Below are 19,982 nucleotides of genomic sequence, written 5' to 3' on the forward strand. Positions count from 1 at the left end.
GCTCAACAAATCCATCTGCTGGAATCCATTCCAACGGATGGATCCGCTCGTCTGTACAGACTTACCGGATCCATCCGTCAAAAGGGATTCCCCGCACGCGTCGTAATGATTTGACGCATGCGTGGAATAACTTATATGACAGCGTCGCGCCCGTCGCCGCGTCATAATAGCGGCGACGGCGCGACACGTCATCGGCAGAGGATTTCAGCGGGGATTTCAATGCGATGGTGTGTACACGCCATCGCATAGAAATCTTCTGAAATCCTGGAGAGGATTTATCCGCGGATACGGTCCGCTGGACCGTATCTGCAGATAAATCCTCTCGTGTGTATGGGGCCTGAGTCTTAATGTCCCTGCCTGAGGGTGAAGAAGCGGCCCTAGGGAAATTAGATCCACTCTTGCTGGAAGTGACAGAGGGAGATCCACCGCCAACCTCTTCAGGAGGGCGAACCATGGCCTCTTGGGCCAGTATGGCGTGACTATTATTAAGTCCGTGGACTCGACCAGAAATTTCTGGAGAACTCTGGCTATCAGTCTTATTGGAGGAAACGCGTACGCCAGCCTGAAACGCCAAGGACTGGCAAAGGCGTCTACCCCCATGGCTCGGTCCCGTGGGTGAATAGAAAAGAATGTCCTGACCTTCTTGTTTTCCTCGGATGCAAAAAGGTCCACTTCGGGCTCCCCCCAGTGGGACACTATCTGGTTGAAAACTTCCCCGTTTAGGGACCATTCGTCCTGGCTCACTGGTTGCCGACTTAGGAAATCTGCCAGGGTATTGTGGGAACCCTTTAGGTGCACTGCAGACAGGAAAGACAGGTTTACTTCCGCCCAGCTCATTATCCTGTCCGCTATAGCTTGAAGGGGAGGACTTCTTGTGCCCCCTTGCTTGTTTAGATATGCGACTGTAGCCGCGTTGTCCGACCTCACTTGAAGAGGACTCCCTGAAATCAAGGGTTGAAAGGACTGTATGGCGTTTAGAACCGCGAGAAGTTCTTTTTGGTTCGAAGACCGTGGTGCATCTGTCGGAGACCAGGAGCCCTGAGCCAAGATGTTCCCCAGGTGGGCTCCCCACCCCAGCGCACTGGCATCCGTAGTCACTACTTTGGCCGTGGGTGGGTTACAAGACAACCCTTTCTCCAGATTGTAACGGTTTCGCCACCACCATAAGGCTCTTTTCACTTTGGTCGGAATGTGCATTGGGAAGTCTAGGCTCTCTCTCCTGCCATCCCACTGTCTTAGCATCGTATTTTGTAATAAACGTTGGTGATGCCTGGCCCAAGGCACTGCCGGAAAGCAAGCCGACATGAGTCCCAAAATTCTCATAACGTCCCTGACTAGGGTAACCTGATTGGTTTGCACCAGAGATACTGCATGCACTACCCTTAGAATCTTCTCCTCCGGAAGAAAGACCTTCATTTCTATCGAGGAAATCCTGTACCCCAAGTACAGGACTTCCTGGGACGGAGTCAGCTGAGACTTGTCCCTGTTGATTAGCCAGCCTAGGGAGCATAGGAGCCTTTGAGATTCCTCTAGGTCCTTTTCCAGTTGGGGACCGGAGGAGGAAATGAAAAGCAGATCGTCCAGGTAGGGTATTACAGTGATCGCTTTTAGCCTTAAGGGTGCCAAGGCCTCGGCTAGCACTTTCGTGAAGATCCTCGGAGAGGAGGATAGGCCGAAGGGTAGAGCCCTGAATTGATAATGGACTACCTCCGAGCCTCTCTGTACTGCTAGCCTCAAAAAATTTTGAGACTCCCGATGTATGGGATAATGGAGATACGCATCCCTGAGGTCTACTGTTGCTAGGAAGCACCCTGGAAACAAGAAATTTGTTACCGAAAATATAGATTCCATCCGGAATCTCTTGTATCTCAGGAATTTGTTCAGGGGACAGAGATTCAGGATCAACCTGAACTTTCCGGAAGGTTTTCTCACCACAAAAACATGTGAGTAAACCCCCTGACCTTCCTCCTCCCGGGGAACTCTTATCACAACATTCTGGTCTAAAAGGTCCCCTAACAGGAGATTTATGGCTTGTGCCTTTTCTCGATCCTTCGCCAACCTGGTCAGCACAAACATGGGGGGGGGGGGGGGGAATCGCATCGAATTCCAGCTTATAGCCGTTCCTGATATCTAGGACAAACGGACTTGGCGTGGATAGAATCCACTGTGGAAGGAACTCCCCCAATCTTCCTCCCACAGGGACTGAGGCGTCACTGGGGCTTTGGGGTGGATTGAGGAGGATTGAATAGGATATTTCCTCTTCCACGCCCTTTTTGCCCTGCCCAGTGTTTTTTGGGGCGACCATCTCGCTCCTTCGTCCCCTGCTGTTTGAAGCCGCGAAAAAAACGCTTGTTGTCGTATTTTTTTCTTTTTCTCAGGGAAGGACTTCTTTCTGTCCTGGGTTCTTTCCAGTGCCTCCTGTAAACCGGGGCCAAACAAGTGGTCGCCCGAAAAAGGGAGCCCGCAGAGTTTAAGCTTAGAACCCGAAGCTCCTGGCCAGGTCTTGAGCCAAACTGCCCGCCTAGCGGCGTTAACCATGGCCGCTGACCTAGCAGCCAGTCGGACGGACTCAGCGGAGGCATCCGCTAAAAAACCTACCGCCTTAAATAGTAAGGGGAATGAGCCCAGCAGTTGCTGTCTTGGGGTACCCGCCGAAATATGGGACTGCAGTTGCGTAAGCCAGCATTCAAGATTTCTGGCTACACAGGTAGCTGCCAGGGCCGGTTTTAAGGCAATAGACGAGGTATCCCAGGCCCTTTTGAGCAATACGTCTCTCCTCTTATCCATGGGATCCTTTAGAGCTCCTAGATCATCAAAGGCTAAGTATGTATTTTTGGAAATTTTGGCCAGTGGAGCGTCTAGTTTCGGAATTTTATTCCATGGCTGGGAAGGATCAGTTTCAAACGGGAACCTTCTCTTAAGGCTTCCCGAGAAAAAAAGCCTTCTTTCTGGGTGTTCCCATTCCAGCAAAATCAAATCCATGAGAGATTTATGTACAGGGAAAACCTTGGCTTTCTGTGCATTAGACCCTAGGTACATCTGGTCATGCTTAGAAAGTATGACTTGCTCCTCGCGAATTTCTAACGTGTCGTAGATCGCTTTTAACAGATCTCCCACGTCTTCTAAGGTCAGCTTATACCTAGAATCCCTGGAGGATTCTTCTCCGTCCTCGGACCCTGAAGCAGAATCTGCCTGGGACGAGGCTGGGCCTGAATGTGTCCACCCACTTTCTGCCCTCTCCCCTCTTTCCCGCTCTTCCTCCCGTGGAGGTCCTTCAGACAAGGAAGGGGTACTGGATGCCCTAGGCAAAGGGGAAGGAGTTTGTATTCTATCCATCATTCCTCTGAATGATGAAAAAGTGGACGCCAGTTCATCCCTAACGGAAGAAAGGATTTTACGGCACTCTGTTGCTGAATCATCCTTCACTAGGTCGCTGACACAGTCAGAGCATAATGCCTTCTTCCAAGTAAGACTCATTTTCGCCCCACAAACTGCACATTTCTTCCTGGGAGTCTGCACAGGCGGCACTTTGACCTGAAAATAACAGACCAGGAAGCTAAATTTAGAATATGCCTTTAAACCTAACACCTCTGTGCAGGAAAGGAATATTGTGTGCCTAACCCTCCACCATAGGTTCCCCACCTTAGGAGAGTAAGTGCCAACCTCCCAGAGTAAGAGAAGCCCTCCCTCACCCTCTTACCTGAGAGGTACCGGAGCCTGCCGCACATGGATCCATAGCCTGACTTGCTTCTTCCATGCTGCGAGGGTACAAACACGGCCTAGCCGATAACACCCTGCTCCGGGCCTGTACTGCATTGCCGCACCGTTTTTTAAAAGGGAGATAAGAACGAATCTCTGTGGCGCCGATCGATGACGCGCATCCGGCGGAAGTCTGTGTCACTTCCGCCCTGTGGAGCGCATACCCCGCCCCTCGGCTTCCGGAAGACCGGAACTTCCGCCTGTGTGAGGAGGAACCTGTTGGCTGGGTCAGCGTCCCCCGCCGCCGCATCCGCCGATGAAAGGTAGGGGGAACCGGGGTTGGCGCTAGGGCTGCGCATCTTCACCGGTCTCACGATTCGATGCGATTACGATTATCAAGTCCACGATTCGATTCGATTCGATTCCGCGATGCATCACGATGCATCAAGATTACTGCGCACGGTTTTCTTCTGTTCTTAAAAAAAAATCTCTGCATGTAGAAAACTGTATACATAGCAGCCAACTTAAAGAGGAGCTCCAGACTGACCCCAAAATACTACAAGAGATGGACAGAGACGGCAGACATGATACTAGAAAGGATCAGAGACTGCGGCCATGATACTAGAAAGGATCAGAGACTGCGGCCATGATACTAGAAAGCATCAGAGACTGCGGCCATGATACTAGAAAGGATCAGAGACTGCGGCCATAATACTAGAAAGGATCAGAGACTGTGGCCATGATACTAGAAAGGATCAGAGACTGCAGACATGATACTAGAAAGGATCAGAGACTGCAGACATGATACTAGAAAGGATCAGAGACTGCAGACATGATATTAGAGAGGATCAGAGACTGCGGACAATGATACTAGAGAGGATCAGAGACTGCAGACATGATACTAGAAAGGATCAGAGACTGCAGACATGATATTAGAGAGGATCAGAGACTGCGGACAATGATACTAGAGAGGATCAGAGACTGCGGACATTGTCCCCATAACGACAATGTATTGCCAAACGACAATGTATGCCATGTCATAAATTATGGTTTATGTATGTCTTATTGTCTTAGTGATTGATTCACATCAAAACTTCATTGATACCTTTTTTTTGTATGATTTTTGCTTTTGCTCATTACTGCCACACACGTGCAATGCATGGCTGCATGTGTGTGGCAGTGATGAGCAAAAGCAAAAATCATACGAAAAAAAAGGGTATCAATTTCAAATCAATGAAGTTGTGATGTTAATCAATCACTAAGACAATAAGACATACATAAACCAGTGTGCCATCAATTGCTGCCAGTGTGCCAATGCCATCAATTGCTTCCAGTATGCCACCAATTGCTGCCAGTGTGCCCAAATTGCCCATCAGTGTGCCACCAATTGCCGCCAATCAGTGTGCCACCAATTGCTGCCAATCAGTGTGCCATCAATTGCTGCCAATCAGTGTGCCACCAATTGCTGCCAATCAGTGTGCCACCAATTGCTGCCAATCAGTGTGCCACCAATTGCTGCCAATCAGTGTGCCATCAATTGCTGCCAATCAGTGTGCCATTAATTCCTGCCAATCAGTGTCCCATCAATTGCTGCCAATCAGTGTGCCATTAATTCCTGCCAATCAGTGTGCCACCAATTGCTGCCAATCAGTGTGCCACCAATTGCTGCCAATCAGTGTGCCATCAATTGCTGCCAATCAGTGTCCCATCAATTGCTGCCAATCAGTGTGCCCATAAATTGCCGCCAGTGTGCATCCCCCCAAGTACCTGATGATGATGGTCTCCGACTCCTGTCACTGTTCTGCTGCCTGAAGTACTCGGCCGTGTCGGGTCTCCCACAGCAGCCTGTGCAGTGTGCACAGCGTGAGGTGAGCCAAGGAGGAAGGCTCCGGGGGTCGGGACCGGAACCGGGACCGGGGACACTCGCTCCACGTGTCTCTCGCATGCCGTCAGCGGGGGGCGGGAAAGGAGGCGCGGCGTCTTCGGCTGCATCAGCAGGGGGGCGGGAAAAGAGGCGCAGCTTAAGCCCACGGCTCCCTTAGCTGCATTGGCGGGGGCGGGAAAAGAGGCGCGGCTTAAGCCCACAGCTCCCTTAGCTGCATTGGCGGGGGCGGGAATAGAGGCGCGGCTAACGCCCGCAGCTGACGCCCACGGCTTCCCTCGGCTTCTGCTTTGAGACTCGAAAGGCCTTTAAAGCGGCGCGCAGGTGACGTCATCAAAAATCGATTAATGCAAGTCGTAGCATCGATGCAGCATCGTGGGTGGTCGAATCTCGATGCATCGATGCTACGATTATTTTCAACACCCCTAGTTGGCGCCATCGATGGTCCTGCTCTCTCTGAGCATAGGACGGCAACGAGATTGGCAGCCGTGCTCTACCCAAAGTCTGGTCAGAGGGGCGCCCAGGCTAAGGAGAAAAACATGCCAAGTGCTCAAACCCAGGACAGTCCTGAGACCTGGAGCATTCCCATGTTCCTATGTGCGTGCTCCTCCCGTCCGGTAGGAAACACAATAACTGAAGATGGAGGCCTGGAGGACCGCCTTTAAAGAAGTGGGGGTGTGTGTTTCCTGTCCCGGAGGGAGGAGCCCAAGGTCTCAGAGGCTGTCCTGGAAGACGAGTGGAGAAAGATAGTTTATAAAACTATGTCTACATTGTTGTCATTTTGCTTGTGGGCATTGTGAAGCATACAGGCACTTACTTCCTGGAAGTCTTGGATGGGGAGTGATAATTGGACAGCGCACTGCATCCTGGGAAATGATGACACACATTTCCCAGGAGCATTAAAGGGAGATGATGTCAGAATCCTAGGTGGTTTTAAAGGCAGATTTTGTGGGACCGCATAGCAACAGGCATTTCCAGATGAGTTAAAAAAAAAAAAAATGTTCTTTATTTTCTTTTTTAGGTGTAAGCTACAGTTTAAAGCAAAATTGTTTTTTGTTGATGGAACCTCCACTTTAAAGAGATTGCCTGTATATACGAGTGCCAGTATAAGTACACCTACCTGCTACCTTACCTCACCCTGTGTTTAGCCTCTGAAGTAAAGATGGGAGAAGCCTGGCAACAGGGCTGTACATCAAAGCCATCAAGTCCCTGCAGCCCCCCAAATTTTGGACAAAAGCTGTACATCATTAGACATCAAGTATATCAAATATATTACCAGGTAAAGCTGACTGGTTATCCATACACATTGACATAATGCGCTCATACACAAGCTTTCCTGTAAAAGAAAAATATTAGCATAAGTAATTTGAAAGATAAAATGATGAATACAGAAACGGCATAAAAAAAAACAAGAAAACAAAACTGACTTTAAAATGTCTTATCCTGAAGTAGCGTACAGGGCACAAAGATTTGTACTCCTAGACCATGGGTTCTATGCAGGCTAAAAATTGGTAACATTTCTAGGCATACCCCTAGAACATACTGCTAAAACCACACCCATTCTTTTATCTTAAAAGTTAGATTCTCACAAATATGTACCACATTGAAGTAAAGGCAGAAGTGTGTTTTACCTTCCTGCTAGAATGCAGGAAGGTAAAAAACAAACTCTGCGTGCAGTGCCATCCGCAACTTCCCCTTAAATACACACCTGAGCCAGATTTTGATCCAGGGATGTGCAAGCTCGCTCCTCATTGGCTCAGATACAGATTGGCTGATGCCAATCAGAGCCAGTGACAAAATAGCAAAAAGGGGCAGGGTGGGTTCCGAGCCCTGCTCTGTGTGATTTATGAACACACAGAGAAGGGCTCGGGAGTGAGCCACTTGCTGTAGGACACTCAGCGGGGGGGGGGGGGGGGGTGCAAGAGTGCCAACGGGGCAACCAGGAAGTGGAGGATTGGGTCTGCGCTTTGAAAAACTTGCAAAGAGCAGGTTAGTATGACTTTTATTTTTATTATTAAAACAAGCACTTTAAGACAACAGAATTTCCGTGGAATATTTTTAGCAGGAAAAAACAATGGCCTTAGTTAAGGAGGAAAGCGGAAACTACCTTGGGAGGAAAGGAAGGCCTTTTTCCTGTGCAACACAAAGACAGACAGACCAAGGTGTGCAACACCCTGCATAAAGGATCATGTGGAGACCTATCTGCTGGCGTTTGAACGGACCGCCGCCCGAGAAGGCTGGCCTTCAGAACAGTGAGCTGGAATCATTGCACCCTTTCTCCTGGGAGAAGCACAGAAAGCCTATTTTGACCTGGACGAGGAGGCGGCTGCAGACTAACCCAAACTGAAAGCAGAGATCCTGGCTCGGTTAGGGGTGACCGCCACAGTGAGAGCCCAGCGTTTCTACAACTGGAGGTTCAAGGAAGGAAAAGCTCCAAGATCCCAGATGTTTGACTTAAACTGGCTCGGAAGTGGCTCAAACCAGGGACTCAAACCCCTGCACAGACTATAGAAACGCTTGTGCTTGACCATTACGTGAGGGAGCTTCCCACTCCCAATGGCCTTTGGGAGTGGGTCATTCAGGGAAACCCCCTGGACTGTGATAGCATGGTCGCACAAGTGGAGCGGTATCTGTCTGCCAAAGATTTGGACCGATCTCTCACTAGGTCGAGTGGGAAAATACAGAGACCGGAAGAGTGGATTAGAAGCAGACTTCGGATCAGGAGCCCGTTTTTCCAAAACAGACGCTAGAAGTCAAAACCCTGGGAAAGGGGACCACCCCAAGAGAAAACTCCATAACTTGTTTTGAGTGTGGCGCAAAAGGACATATCAGGGCGAGATGCCCCAACCTTCCTGAGCCAATGCAGTGTGGGCTAGGGGAAGATTCTTCAGACTTTTGTGGACTCGTCTGTCTAGGCCTGGTGGAGGGGGGACATACCTTCCGAGTACCTGTCCTGCTGGACAAACAAGAGACAGTGGCCCGACTCGTGACCAGTAAATTAGTAAGACCTGGTCGGGTTCAGAAGCATATAACTAGGGTTGTCCCGATATCACTTTTTTAGGACCGAGTACAAGTACCTATACATTTTTTTTTTCATATACTCGCCGATACTGAATACCGATACTTTTTTTTAATGTTATGTTACAAGGTATAGTAAAACTGTACAGGATAAATCAACATTGATAAATCCACCACAATCTGCTTGCAAGTAGAGAGAAGCAGCTACTGTCAATTGTTTTGGTGGTGTTAAAAAAAAAGTTATTTCTTCTAATAGGCTGAACCTGAGGCTGGGCGTGTTGGCATGCTATACATTGGCATGGTGTGAATATCTGTAAAATGGTGCTGCTTCATACAGAGTTTTAAAGGGATGAGGTGGCAACCCCAGTCATCAGCCATTTCAGACCCGGGAAATGCTAAGATGGGGTCGGTCTGGGATTGCTAACAGGAAGCATGCCATGTACAGCAATGTCATGCTGATTTCATTGTAAGATCACCTCACGTTTCTCCTCACACACCCCATCTGCCAGGCATCCATTTCCACTGGAGTGAAGCCCAAATCTGTGTCACAGAAATAGTCAGATTTCTGAACTTGTACACGCAGCAAGTTCCCGAAACACCATTAACAGACCTGTCCGGGCAGAATTCACATCCAGTATTCATTCCAGCTACCTCAGCACTCTCAGCCGGCTCTCCGGCTCCGCCCCTCTGTCCGCCCGCTCTCCATCCCCGCCCCTCTCTCCGCCCACCACAGCTCTCTCAGCTAGCTCTCCATTACCGCCCCTCTGTCTGCCCGCTCTCCGTCCCCGCCCCTTTCCGTCCACCACAGCTCTCTCAGCCGTCTCTCCGTCCCCGCCCCTCTGTCCACCCGCTCTCCGTCCCCGCCCCTCTGTCAGTCCTCTCTACGCCCACCACAGCTCTCTCAGCCCGCTCTCCGTCCTCCCCGCCCCTCTTTGCGCTCAGGCACCGCCCAGCTCTCTTGGGAGCATTTGTGCGAGTACTCACACAAATGCTAGGTATCGGTCCCGATACCGATACTAGTATCAGTATTGGGACAACCCTACATAGAACCATGAGGGTATTGTGTATTCATGGGTCTACTGTGCGGTATCCTACTGCCAACATAGAGGTGTTAGTACAGGGCAGTCTGGCAAGGATCTTAGCAGTGGTAGTTCCTCGTCTACCATATCCTTTGATAATATGAAGGAATTTCCCCAACTTCCACACTCTTTTACAACCCCCTGTAATGGGAGAACAAGGGGAACCTGAAGCGGAGCAGAGAAATACAGGGGTTCATGAAATATTTCCCTTTGTCCATCCCGACTTGTATATCTCAAGTCCAAAAAGAGGTAAAAACAAGACGGGAACGCAGGGAGAGCAAGCTGAGATTTAATAGGGCTGTTAAATCAGCGTGGGGAGCAGTCTAGGAGAGGCGGGGCCACACGACAGACATACGATGAGGCAGAGGTTGATCAACCAGAACCCGACCCAGAGGCAACCAGTGAAGGTGGTGAGGAGGATATAGATATCCTAGATATTTTGGGTGGTGGCTTTGGCCGAGACCAGGCAGGTGATCCCCTGTTGCAGGAAGCCAGGAGTAAAGTTATAGAGGTTAATGGCGTACCATTGGAAGGGGCAACAGAAAAGGCCTGTCCCTACTTTATCCGCAAAAACAATCTCCTTTATAGAGTAACCTCCGATGAGGGACAAGAACTCAAACTGGTTGTGCCTTCATCATACACCCGAAAAGTGCTGAATTATGCTCACTCATCTTCTGGGGGGACACTTGGGGGTGGAGAAAACCCAAGAACGGGTGCTCAGGAGGTTCTTTTGGCCTGGCTTATATGAGGGGGTTAAAAGGTAATGCACTTCTTGCCCAGAATGCCAACTGGCGTCTCTAAGACCGAAGTTGAGAGCCCCACTCATACCCCTCCCCATAGTCAACATTCCTTTTGAGAGGATTGGCATGGACCTAGTGGGTCCCTTAGAGAAAACAGCTCGTGGGCACCAGTACATCCTTGTCATCCTCGACTATGCCACTAGATACCCTGAAGCCATCTCACTACGCAAGGCTAATGCTTAAAAAATATTGCGAAAGAGTTGGTTCAGATGTTTACACGTGTGGGGATACCAAAGACATTGCTCACAGATCAGGGGACACTGTTTGTTTCCCGTATTATGAAAGAGCTATGTCAGCTGTTTAAGGTACGGTCCCTGAGAATGTCAGTGTACCACCCACAGACAGATGGGCTGGTAGAAAGGTTTAACCAGACCCTAAAGGGGATGTTGAGAAAAGTTGTTAACAGGGATGGGAAGGATTGGGACTTGTTGCTTACTTACCTGTTTGCAGTTCGAGAGATTCCCCAATGTTCTACGGGCTTCTCCCCATTTGAGTTTTTATATGGTAGGCATCCCAGGGGTATTCTGGATGTCCTAAAGGAAACAGGGAGTAGCTGGGACCAATGTGCTTCAATATGTTGAAGATATGCAGGTGCGTATGACTCGGATTGCTCCGCTTGTTCGCCAACAAATGGAGCAGGCACAGAGTAGGCAGAAGTCCTACTATGACCAGAGGGCCCTAGTGAGACAGTTTGAGAGGGGGGACATAGTAATGGTTCTAGTACCCACCGCAGAAAGCAAACTTCTAGCACAGTGGCAGGGACCCTATGAGGTCTTGGAAAAAGTGAGCCCAGTAAATTATAAAGTTAGTCAGCCATGACACCGGAAGAAGGAGGCTGTGTTCCACATAAACCTTCTTAAGCCATGGAGGACTAGAGAGGACTGCATGGCCACAGTGGGTGACACCAAACCTGATCCACAGGCCCCTAGACCTTCAGTGACAATCTCTCCAGAGCTGACACCTAAGCAAAGAGAGGAGGCTAGAGGCTTGGTTGAGAGGAATAGCAATGTCTTCTCCCCCAACCCTGGACAAACCCGAGAGATTACCCATGACATTGTTACAGAACCAGGGGTCATCGTAAGAGTGAAGTCTTACCAAATTCCGGAGGCCAAGAGGGAAGCCGTAAGGGCGGAAGCCAAGAAAATGCTTGAACTTGGAGTGATAGAGGAGTCTCACAGCCAGTAGTCTAGCCCCATTGTTTTAGTGCCTAAACCTGATGGGTCCATCAGGTTTTGTAATGACTTTAGGAAGTTAAACAAGGTGTCCAAGTTTGATGCCTACCCCATGCCTAGGGTGGATGAACTAGTAGAGCGAATAGCCAAAGACAGGTTCTTCACCACTTTGGACCTGACAAAGGGTTATTGGCAGATCCCATTGACAAAGCGTGCCCGGGAGAAGAATGCCTTTTGGCCTCCATGGGCCCCCAGCCACTTTCCAAAGGTTAATGGATAAGCTGCTCAGGCCCCACACCAAGTATGCAGCCGCATACTTGGATGATGTGATCATTCATAGCCCGGACTGGGAAGGCCATCTGGACAAAGTGCAGGCAGTATTGTACACTTTTAGAAGAGCAGGACTGACGGCTAATCACTCTAAATGTGCCGTTGGCCTAGCTGAGGCTAGATAATTGGGTTATCTAGTTGGTAGAGGGCTTGTTAACCGCTTAACGACCGCCGCATGTATATATACGTCCACAGAATGGCACGCACAGGCAGATGGGCGTACATGTACGTCCCTGCATTTCCGCGGGACGGGACCCCCCCCCTGTACATGCGGCGGTCGGAAATCGCCGGGGAGCGATCCGGGATGCGTTTCTAGCCACCCCCTCGCAATCACTCCCCAGAGCTGAAGAACGGGGAGAGCCGTATGTAAACACGGCTTCCCTGTGCTTCACTGTGGCGGCTGCATCGATCGTGTGATCCCTTTTATAGGGAGACACGATCAATGATGTCAGACCTATAGCCACACCCCCCTACAGTTTTAAACACACTAGGTGAAACGAAACTCCCAAAATGCAACTGTCATTTTTACAATAAACAATGCAATTTAAATGCATTTTTTGTTGTGAAAATGACAATGGTCCCAAAAATGTGTCAAAATTGTCCGAAGTGTCCGCCATAATGTCGCAGTCACGAAAAAAAATAATCGCTGATCGCCACCATTAGTAGTAAAAAAATAAAAAATAATAATGCAATAAAACTATCCCCTATTTTGTAAACGCTATAAATTTTGCGCAAACCAATCGATAAACGCTTATTGCGATTTTGTTTACCAAAAATAGGTAGAAGAATATGTATCAGCCTAAACTGAGGAAAAAAAAAATGTATATATGTTTTTTGGGGGATATTTATTATAGCAAAAAGTAAAAAATATTGCATTTTTTTCAAAATTGTCGCTGTATTTTTGTTTATAGCGCAAATAATAAAAACCGCAGAGGTAATCAAATACCACCAAGAGAAAGCTCTATTTGTGGGGAAAAAAGGACACCAATTTTGTTTGGGAGCCACGTCGCACGACCGTGCAATTGTCTGTTAAAGCGACGCAGTGCCGAATTGCAAAACCTGGCCTGGGCATTTAGCTGCCTAAAGGTCAGGGGCTTAAGTGGTTGAACCACAAATTAACAAGATAGGAGCTATACAGAGTTGGCCCAAACTGCTGAGGAAAAAACAAGTCAGAGCCTTTTTGGGGATCGTAGGCTACTACCAGAGGTTTATTCCTCACTTTACTACAAGGGCTGCTCCACTCACTGACCTTATTAAAGCCAGAAGTCCAGACACAGTAAAATGGAACAGCGAGGCTGAGGAAGCCTTTGCGGGTCTGCGGGCAGCGCTTTGTGCCCAACCTGTGCTTGCGACTCCTGACTTTAGGAAGGAGTTCTTTCTCCAGACCGATGCCTCAGAGGTGGGTTTGGGTGCAGTTTTGTCCCAATATGTGGGTGGAACATCCTGTTCTATATTTGAGTCGGAAGTTGTTACCTTGAGAACAGCGCTATGCCACAGTGGAAAAAGTGTGTTTGGCGATTAAGTGGGCAGTAGAAACACTCCGCTACTATTTGTTGGGCAGACGGTTTACCCTGGTCACCGACCATGCTCCGTTAAAGTGGATGCACACCAACAGGGACAAGAACACTCGGGTCACAAGATGGTTTTTGTTCCTACAGCCCTTTACTTTTGTGGTACGGCATAGGGCAGGTCTCCTCCACAGTAATGCAGATGCTCTGTCCCAGGTACATGGGTTTGCAGAGGTGGTCGCTTCCCACGCAGGTGTTAAGCTGGGGGGAGGATGTGTGACAGGGTACACGACTCTGTATGTCAGTAAGAGTTTGGAAAGGGCAGCTTTCGCTATCTTGGAAAGGGTTAAGCCTGGCCCAACAGGTAAACCTCCTCTCTCCCTCTATTAGCCTGCACCTGATAGTGTAGAGAGAGTGAGAGCTCAGAGCGAGATTCAGGCTGGACACAGACTGGAGAGTGTCTGTGTATGCGTGGAATCAAGATCTGTCAGAACAATTACTTATATTGGACTATCTTTTGTTTGTTTATACTAGAGCCGGAATAGTCGCTCTAGTAAAGCGTAGTGAGGGGCACTCTTGTTTAGTTAGCCTCCTAAGGTGGAGTAGGCCTATTTATTTGTGTTACTTTTTTTCATTGGTCGCAATTAAGCTGCATTTATTCGCCATTTCTGTCTAAAGATCAGTGACTTTCTCACAGCTCCTATACCTTAGGACCTTGGTTCCAAAAGCCAAGCTGTTGAAAGCCAGAGACACAGAAGTAGGATGGTGGACCAGCACTTGGGACAGATGATTTTGAAGATCTGGAAGGGGCCATTGAGAGTCTGCCATTAATCTGAGGTGGTCTGTTGAAAAAAAAAGATTTGCTGAGATGCTAGCCAGGGCCGCCATCAGGGGGGTACAGGCAGTACACCTGTAAGGGGCCTGGGTGGCAACCCCCTTTAAACACCTTTTAGGGGTCTGGAGGTCCCCAGATGGAAACCCCCCTTTTTTGTTCTTTATTTTTTATAAAAAAAAATATATTTTTTTATTTTATTTTTTTAATAAATGGGACAATTTTTTTTTTTTAGGGGTCCGGAGATCCCCAGGGCCCCGGAAGACAACCCCCCCTTTTTTTTTTTTTAGATAAAATGTTTATTTTTAATTTTTTTTGTTTATGTATTTTTATTTTTTTATTCCCTGGATGGCAACCCTTTTTTTTAAAAGTTTATATTTTTTTATATATAAATTTTCTTTATTAAAGGGCCCCGGATGGCTACCCCCCTTTCTTTTTTTTTTTGTAAAGGGGCCCCCCCGCTTCTCAATTTGCGGCAGCCCCTCCCTGGTTCTCTGCTCCAGGGGGCCCATGCCTGAAGCTGTGTAAGGGGCCCCATAATTCCTGATGGCGGCTCTGATGCTAGCCATCTTGATCCCGTGGATCAGACAAAATACAGCTTTTCAGGGGAAAGGTGTAGATCAGATGAATGGATTCCATGGAGTCACTAGAAAAACTATTGCCAAAACTCAAGGGTTCCTGGACCTACTGAATTCTGGTCAGATGACTGTTGTAATTTAAAGTGTAGGTTTTCCCAAAACCTAACACAATCTATTTAATCAAAAACAATCTATTCACAGCCACATTCTGAATCTAATCTAAGCCCTGTAAAGGTGAATTCCCTTGTACTTACATTTTCTGAAACTGATCTGGTCTTGTCTCCAGCAGTGGAAGCTGTGTGCAGGAGAGAACCGACAAAGGCTGTGAAATGCCTGGGAAGCGATGTCACCCATAGTGTTACTATAAGGGTTCTGTTGTTGGCTGCCTCTCCTGCACACGCCTACATTGCTGCCACTGACAGCTCAGCCTGGGATCGGAATGACTGCAGAACAGGTAAGTATATTGATTTCTTCTTTACAGGGCTAGATAGATTATGTTTAGAAAGTGGCTACGAGTAGGTTTAGGAGTTAAGTTTTAGGTTTCTGTTGAACATCTACTTTAAGGTTACAACAGGGACCTCAGTTGAGATTTTCAGTAGATGGACAAGGAAATTGCCCTGAGCTGGAGGATGTTGAAGGGAAGCCAAACTCTTTCTGGCAGTCCCCTGAACTTAAAGTGTACGCAGGACACCTCCCCAGCCCAAAAGGCTGGTCTGTTATGGGGAAAAAAAAAACGAAAAAAACCTCCATGTTGTTGGGGGAAAAATAGGATTTATATACTCACCGTAAAATCCTTTTCTCTGAGTTCATGGATGGACACAGCCTTAATCTTGACAAAGTGGGTAATAGCCTTCCTTAACCCCTTAACGCCCGCCGCACGACTATTTACGTCTGCAGAATGGCACGGACAGGCAGAAGGACGTATATATACGTCCTTGCCTTCTAGCAGGTGGGGGGTCCGATCGGGTAATCGATTTTTTTTACCAAAAATAGGTAGAAGAACACGTATCGGCCTAAACTGAGGAAAAAAAAATACATATGTTTTTGGGGGATATTTATGATAGCAAAAAGTAAAAAATATTGCATTTTTTTTTAAATTGTCGCTCTATTTTTGTTTATAGCGCAAAAAATAAAAACTGCAGAGGTGATCAAATACCACCAAAAGAAAGCTCTATTTGTGGGGAAAAAAAGGACGGCAATTTTGTTTGGGAGCCACGTCGCACGACCGCGCAATTGTCTGTTAAATTGACGCAGTGCCGAATCGCAAAACCTGGCCTGGGCATTTAGCTGCAAAATGGTCCGGGGCTTAAGTGGTTAAGGACTAGGCAGCATGTATTACATCAAAGCTGAACAGCCCCACCCAGGGGGAGGTCCTACTGGCTATATCCCTTCAGCCTGCACTCAGCATCTCAGTTTGTCAAAAGCACAGTACAAACATGATGGGGGTGTGGCCGGCTGCAGACTGGGTTGGCAGTGTGAGAGCTGAGCTCCTCTACCCACAGACACAAAGCAGCTCATAACCGCTTTCCAGACTAGATTTTCAACCAGAAATCAGGGAGGACAACCAAAAAGCGGAAGGACGATAGGAGACCCCAGAAACTGACAGACTTTGTCTCCTGGCAGACACATGGAGGTAGGCAAGATAGCTCTGGCTGCACATCCACACCAGCCCATAGCATGCACTCAAAATCAGCCAAATCTACCTCTGCCAAAACAAATAGTGGGTCTCCTGGTAGTCCGTATTCCTATCCTAATACTCTTCAGTCTGCAAGCCCAGCTAAAGCCAAATTCCGGATGGATGGCTCTGGATGCAGTCCCATGGCCAGCCCCCAGGGGAAGATACTAGAAAGCTGCCAGACAGCATTGAGGTATTTCCTACTACAAATCAGCCTGTTATGGACACTGTATTAACCTCTTCCCCACCGAGATATAGTAAAATGACGTCGGTGGGGACCTCTCGTCCTTCAGACTGGACGTCATATGACGTCCTGGCTTTTCCGGCCGCTAGGGGGTGCTCGGCCGCCGCATTTTTCGGGACCCGGTGCACATGCCCGGTGGCCGCAATGTCCGCCGGGCACCAGCGATTACTCGCAATCACGGCAGGACCATGGATGTGTGTGTAAACACACAGATCCATGTCCTGTCAGCAGTGAGGAGACTGATGTGTGTTCCCAGTACAGAGGAACACACATCGATCTCCTCCCCTTGTGAGTCCCCCTCCCCCTAACAGTTAGAATACACTTTAGGGGGGGCGTGGCCTGGACATGCAGCGGTAGAGACGTGTTTCTTTGGAGCTCCAGCGCCGACATTGCTAAAAGCTATTACCGTTGCTGCTTCCCAGACCCTTACACCCGGTTACCATGAGGAAGAAGTCGGGTAAGACCTTCTCTAAGCCTGGGACTCCCTCGGGCTCCATTAAAAGATTTCTCTCCATGGAGTCGGGAGATGCGGAGGTCGCAGACGGCCTAGGCCGCATTACACGTGGCAGCAGCTCTGGAGTGGGACCCACCCCCCATCGCAAGTCGGAGCACAGGCATCATTCGCTTGCATCGATGGCCTGCTCGGAGGGTGAGGAGAGTTCCCCTGGTCGGTCGGGTATCACAGCCTTGGTGGAAGATTTCCCGACTAAAGCCGAGTTTGCCTCTATGTTCCGGAGCCTGGAGCGCTCGATCAAGAAAGATCTCTCTGCAGTAAGGGGAGACTTGGTGCTGGTGTTGGAACGTGTAGAGGAGTCAGAACTCCGTTTGGACCTCCACGCGGCCGCCATTAGAGACCTGCAAATCACTACTAGGTCCCTCACAATAGCGCACAGGATGGCTCTATATAAGATCGAGGACCAGGAGAACCGCGCCAGAAGGAACAACATTCGTCTCAGGGGGCTCCCTGAGGCGACAGGAAATGATGATCTTTTACACTCGGTCCGCGGCATATTCAATGGCCTACTAGGCCTCCCGGCAGACCAACCACTCAAGTTGGACAGGGTTCACAGGGCCCTACGCCCCCGCAACCTGACCTCTGATACCCCAAGAGACGTGATATGCAGGCTCCACTATTACGAGGAGAAAGAACGCATCATGCGGAAGGCCCGCGAATCTCCTACCATAGACTTTGATGGCGCTATGATATCTCTGTTTCCTGACCTAGCCAGAGAGACTTTGGAACGCCGTAGAGCATTGAAACCCCTGACGGAGAAACTCAGGGCCGCTTCCATCTCATATCGCTGGGGCTTTCCGTCGGCTCTTATTGCCCACCATGGAGGTAAGACCGCTGTGCTGCGTTTTCCCGAAGACCTGGAAAAGTTTTGCTCGGACATTGACATTACTCCTCCGGAGCTACCGGGCTGGCAGGATGTCATCCCCTCTCTGCCCACCGCCCAAACCCCCCAGTGGCGAAATGTAGGCGTTGTTCCGCTACACTGGAGGCCCCTCCGCAGATGGAATAAAGTGTATGAGGTCGACAGAGGCCTCATAGTCCCTCTTTTTCGTACATCCTTCATACCAGTTTGGGGGACCCAGCCTGATTCCTCTACGTTTTCACTGCCTTCCTGACGTTGCAAGGCTCCGAGCGCGGGGTTGTGCTTTTTCCCCAAAGGGATGACAGTAATTAGTTGCACAAGATGGTGTACCCCGCCGGGGGCCTTCTTGGCATTTTTTCTTTATTAGAGAATTGACTATGTTTTTCTTTTCGTACAAATCACCATGCGGTTTGCTGGTCCATATCCCTAAGCTTCGTTGGAGACCCTTCCTCTCTATCTCGCTTAAACGGTTTAAAGTGGTTAAGTTTGTGTTATGTTATCGTTGCAATGTGTTAATTGTCGGCGCTGGGATTCCTCGGCGGCGACCATGACTTTTTCGGTGCTCGCCGCCGGATCCCGGTGTGGTTCCACCCCCTTCTTGAGGGCGTGCGGCGCGTCCCCACACTCCTATGGCATGGTCCCCCCGGGGGCTGTGACCGTGGGCAGGTCGGCTCGCTCGCACTGCCCTCCTTTGCACAGCATTCATTTGCGTGCACTCGCAGGTTGCTCCCCCTCGGGGGCTAGTATTGTTTTTTGTGTTACTACTTTCTGTCTCTCTCTTCTTCCTTCTTCTCTGAATTCTCGGCTTTTCCTTTCTTCCCCCCTCCTCCCCGTCCCCCTTGTTTTTTCCCTCCGCTGCAGGTGCCACCTTGCTCATGATGTTGATTTGCTGCCTCGTCGTGAAATCCAATGGCCACGTTGAATTTGATCTCCCTGAACATCAGAGGTTTGCATTCCCCAGGTAAGAGACATAACTTGTACAGGGAGCTGGGTCGCCTGCATGGGGACATTGTGCTCTTGCAGGAAACCCACCTTACGTATACTACCTCTGTGAAGCTCACTTCTCCTCAATTTCCACAATGGTATTATAGCCTGTCTGATGTTTCTAAATCTAAAGGTGTGGCCATTGGGTTCCGCAGAGGGACCCCTTTTACGTTAGAATCCATGCTTAGTGATGACCTAGGCCGCTTTCTATTCTTGCGGGGTAGCCTGGGTAACATGCCATGTACTATCGCCACTCTATATGCCCCCAACAGAGATCAAGTCACCTTTATAACCTCTACCCTTAAAAGACTCAGTGATTTCGCGCAGGGCTGCATTCTCCTCGCCGGGGACTTTAATGTACCCCTAGAACCCTCTCTTGATACATCCTTGGGCCAGTCGTGTATTTCGCAGAGGCGCTTATCGTATCTGCGCAAATGTTTACATACTGCCCAATTGATGGATGTGTGGCGGGTCATGCATCCCCGCACGAAAGACTATACTCATTATTCCCACCTACACCAATCTCACTCCAGGATAGACCTCTTTTTTTATAGACCACCACCATCTCCCCCTCCCAACAGCCTCAAAGATAGCCGCCACTACTATATCGGATCATGCCCCGATCATTCTCACACTAAAGGTGCCCTCTATACCCTGTAGGTCCACGAATTGGAAGCTCAATGATAATCTTCTCTCGGAAGAGGTTGATAGGAAGGTGCTTCAGAGTGACCTTTCTTGCTACTTCATTGAGAATCAATCCCCAGACATTTCTCCAGGCACTCTATGGGAGGCCCACAAGGCCTTC

At 49.0% G+C, this 19,982-nt stretch overlaps 1 protein-coding gene across 5 annotated transcripts in view; it reads right to left on the bottom strand.

The window, feature by feature from the left end:
* The window catches only part of VPS35L (VPS35 endosomal protein sorting factor like), a 1,107,598-nt gene that overhangs the window by 732,225 nt on the left and 355,391 nt on the right, over positions 1–19,982 (bottom strand). For all 5 annotated transcript variants that reach the window (XM_040358550.1, XM_040358549.1, XM_040358548.1 and 2 more), the window contains exon 9: positions 6,858–6,917. In XM_040358550.1, coding sequence (XP_040214484.1) covers positions 6,858–6,917 — 60 coding nt within the window. The remainder of the gene's footprint in view (positions 1–6,857; positions 6,918–19,982) is intronic.

Source organism: Rana temporaria, chromosome 6 (genome assembly GCF_905171775.1).
Source record: "Rana temporaria chromosome 6, aRanTem1.1, whole genome shotgun sequence".
Lineage (NCBI taxonomy): Eukaryota > Metazoa > Chordata > Amphibia > Anura > Ranidae > Rana > Rana temporaria.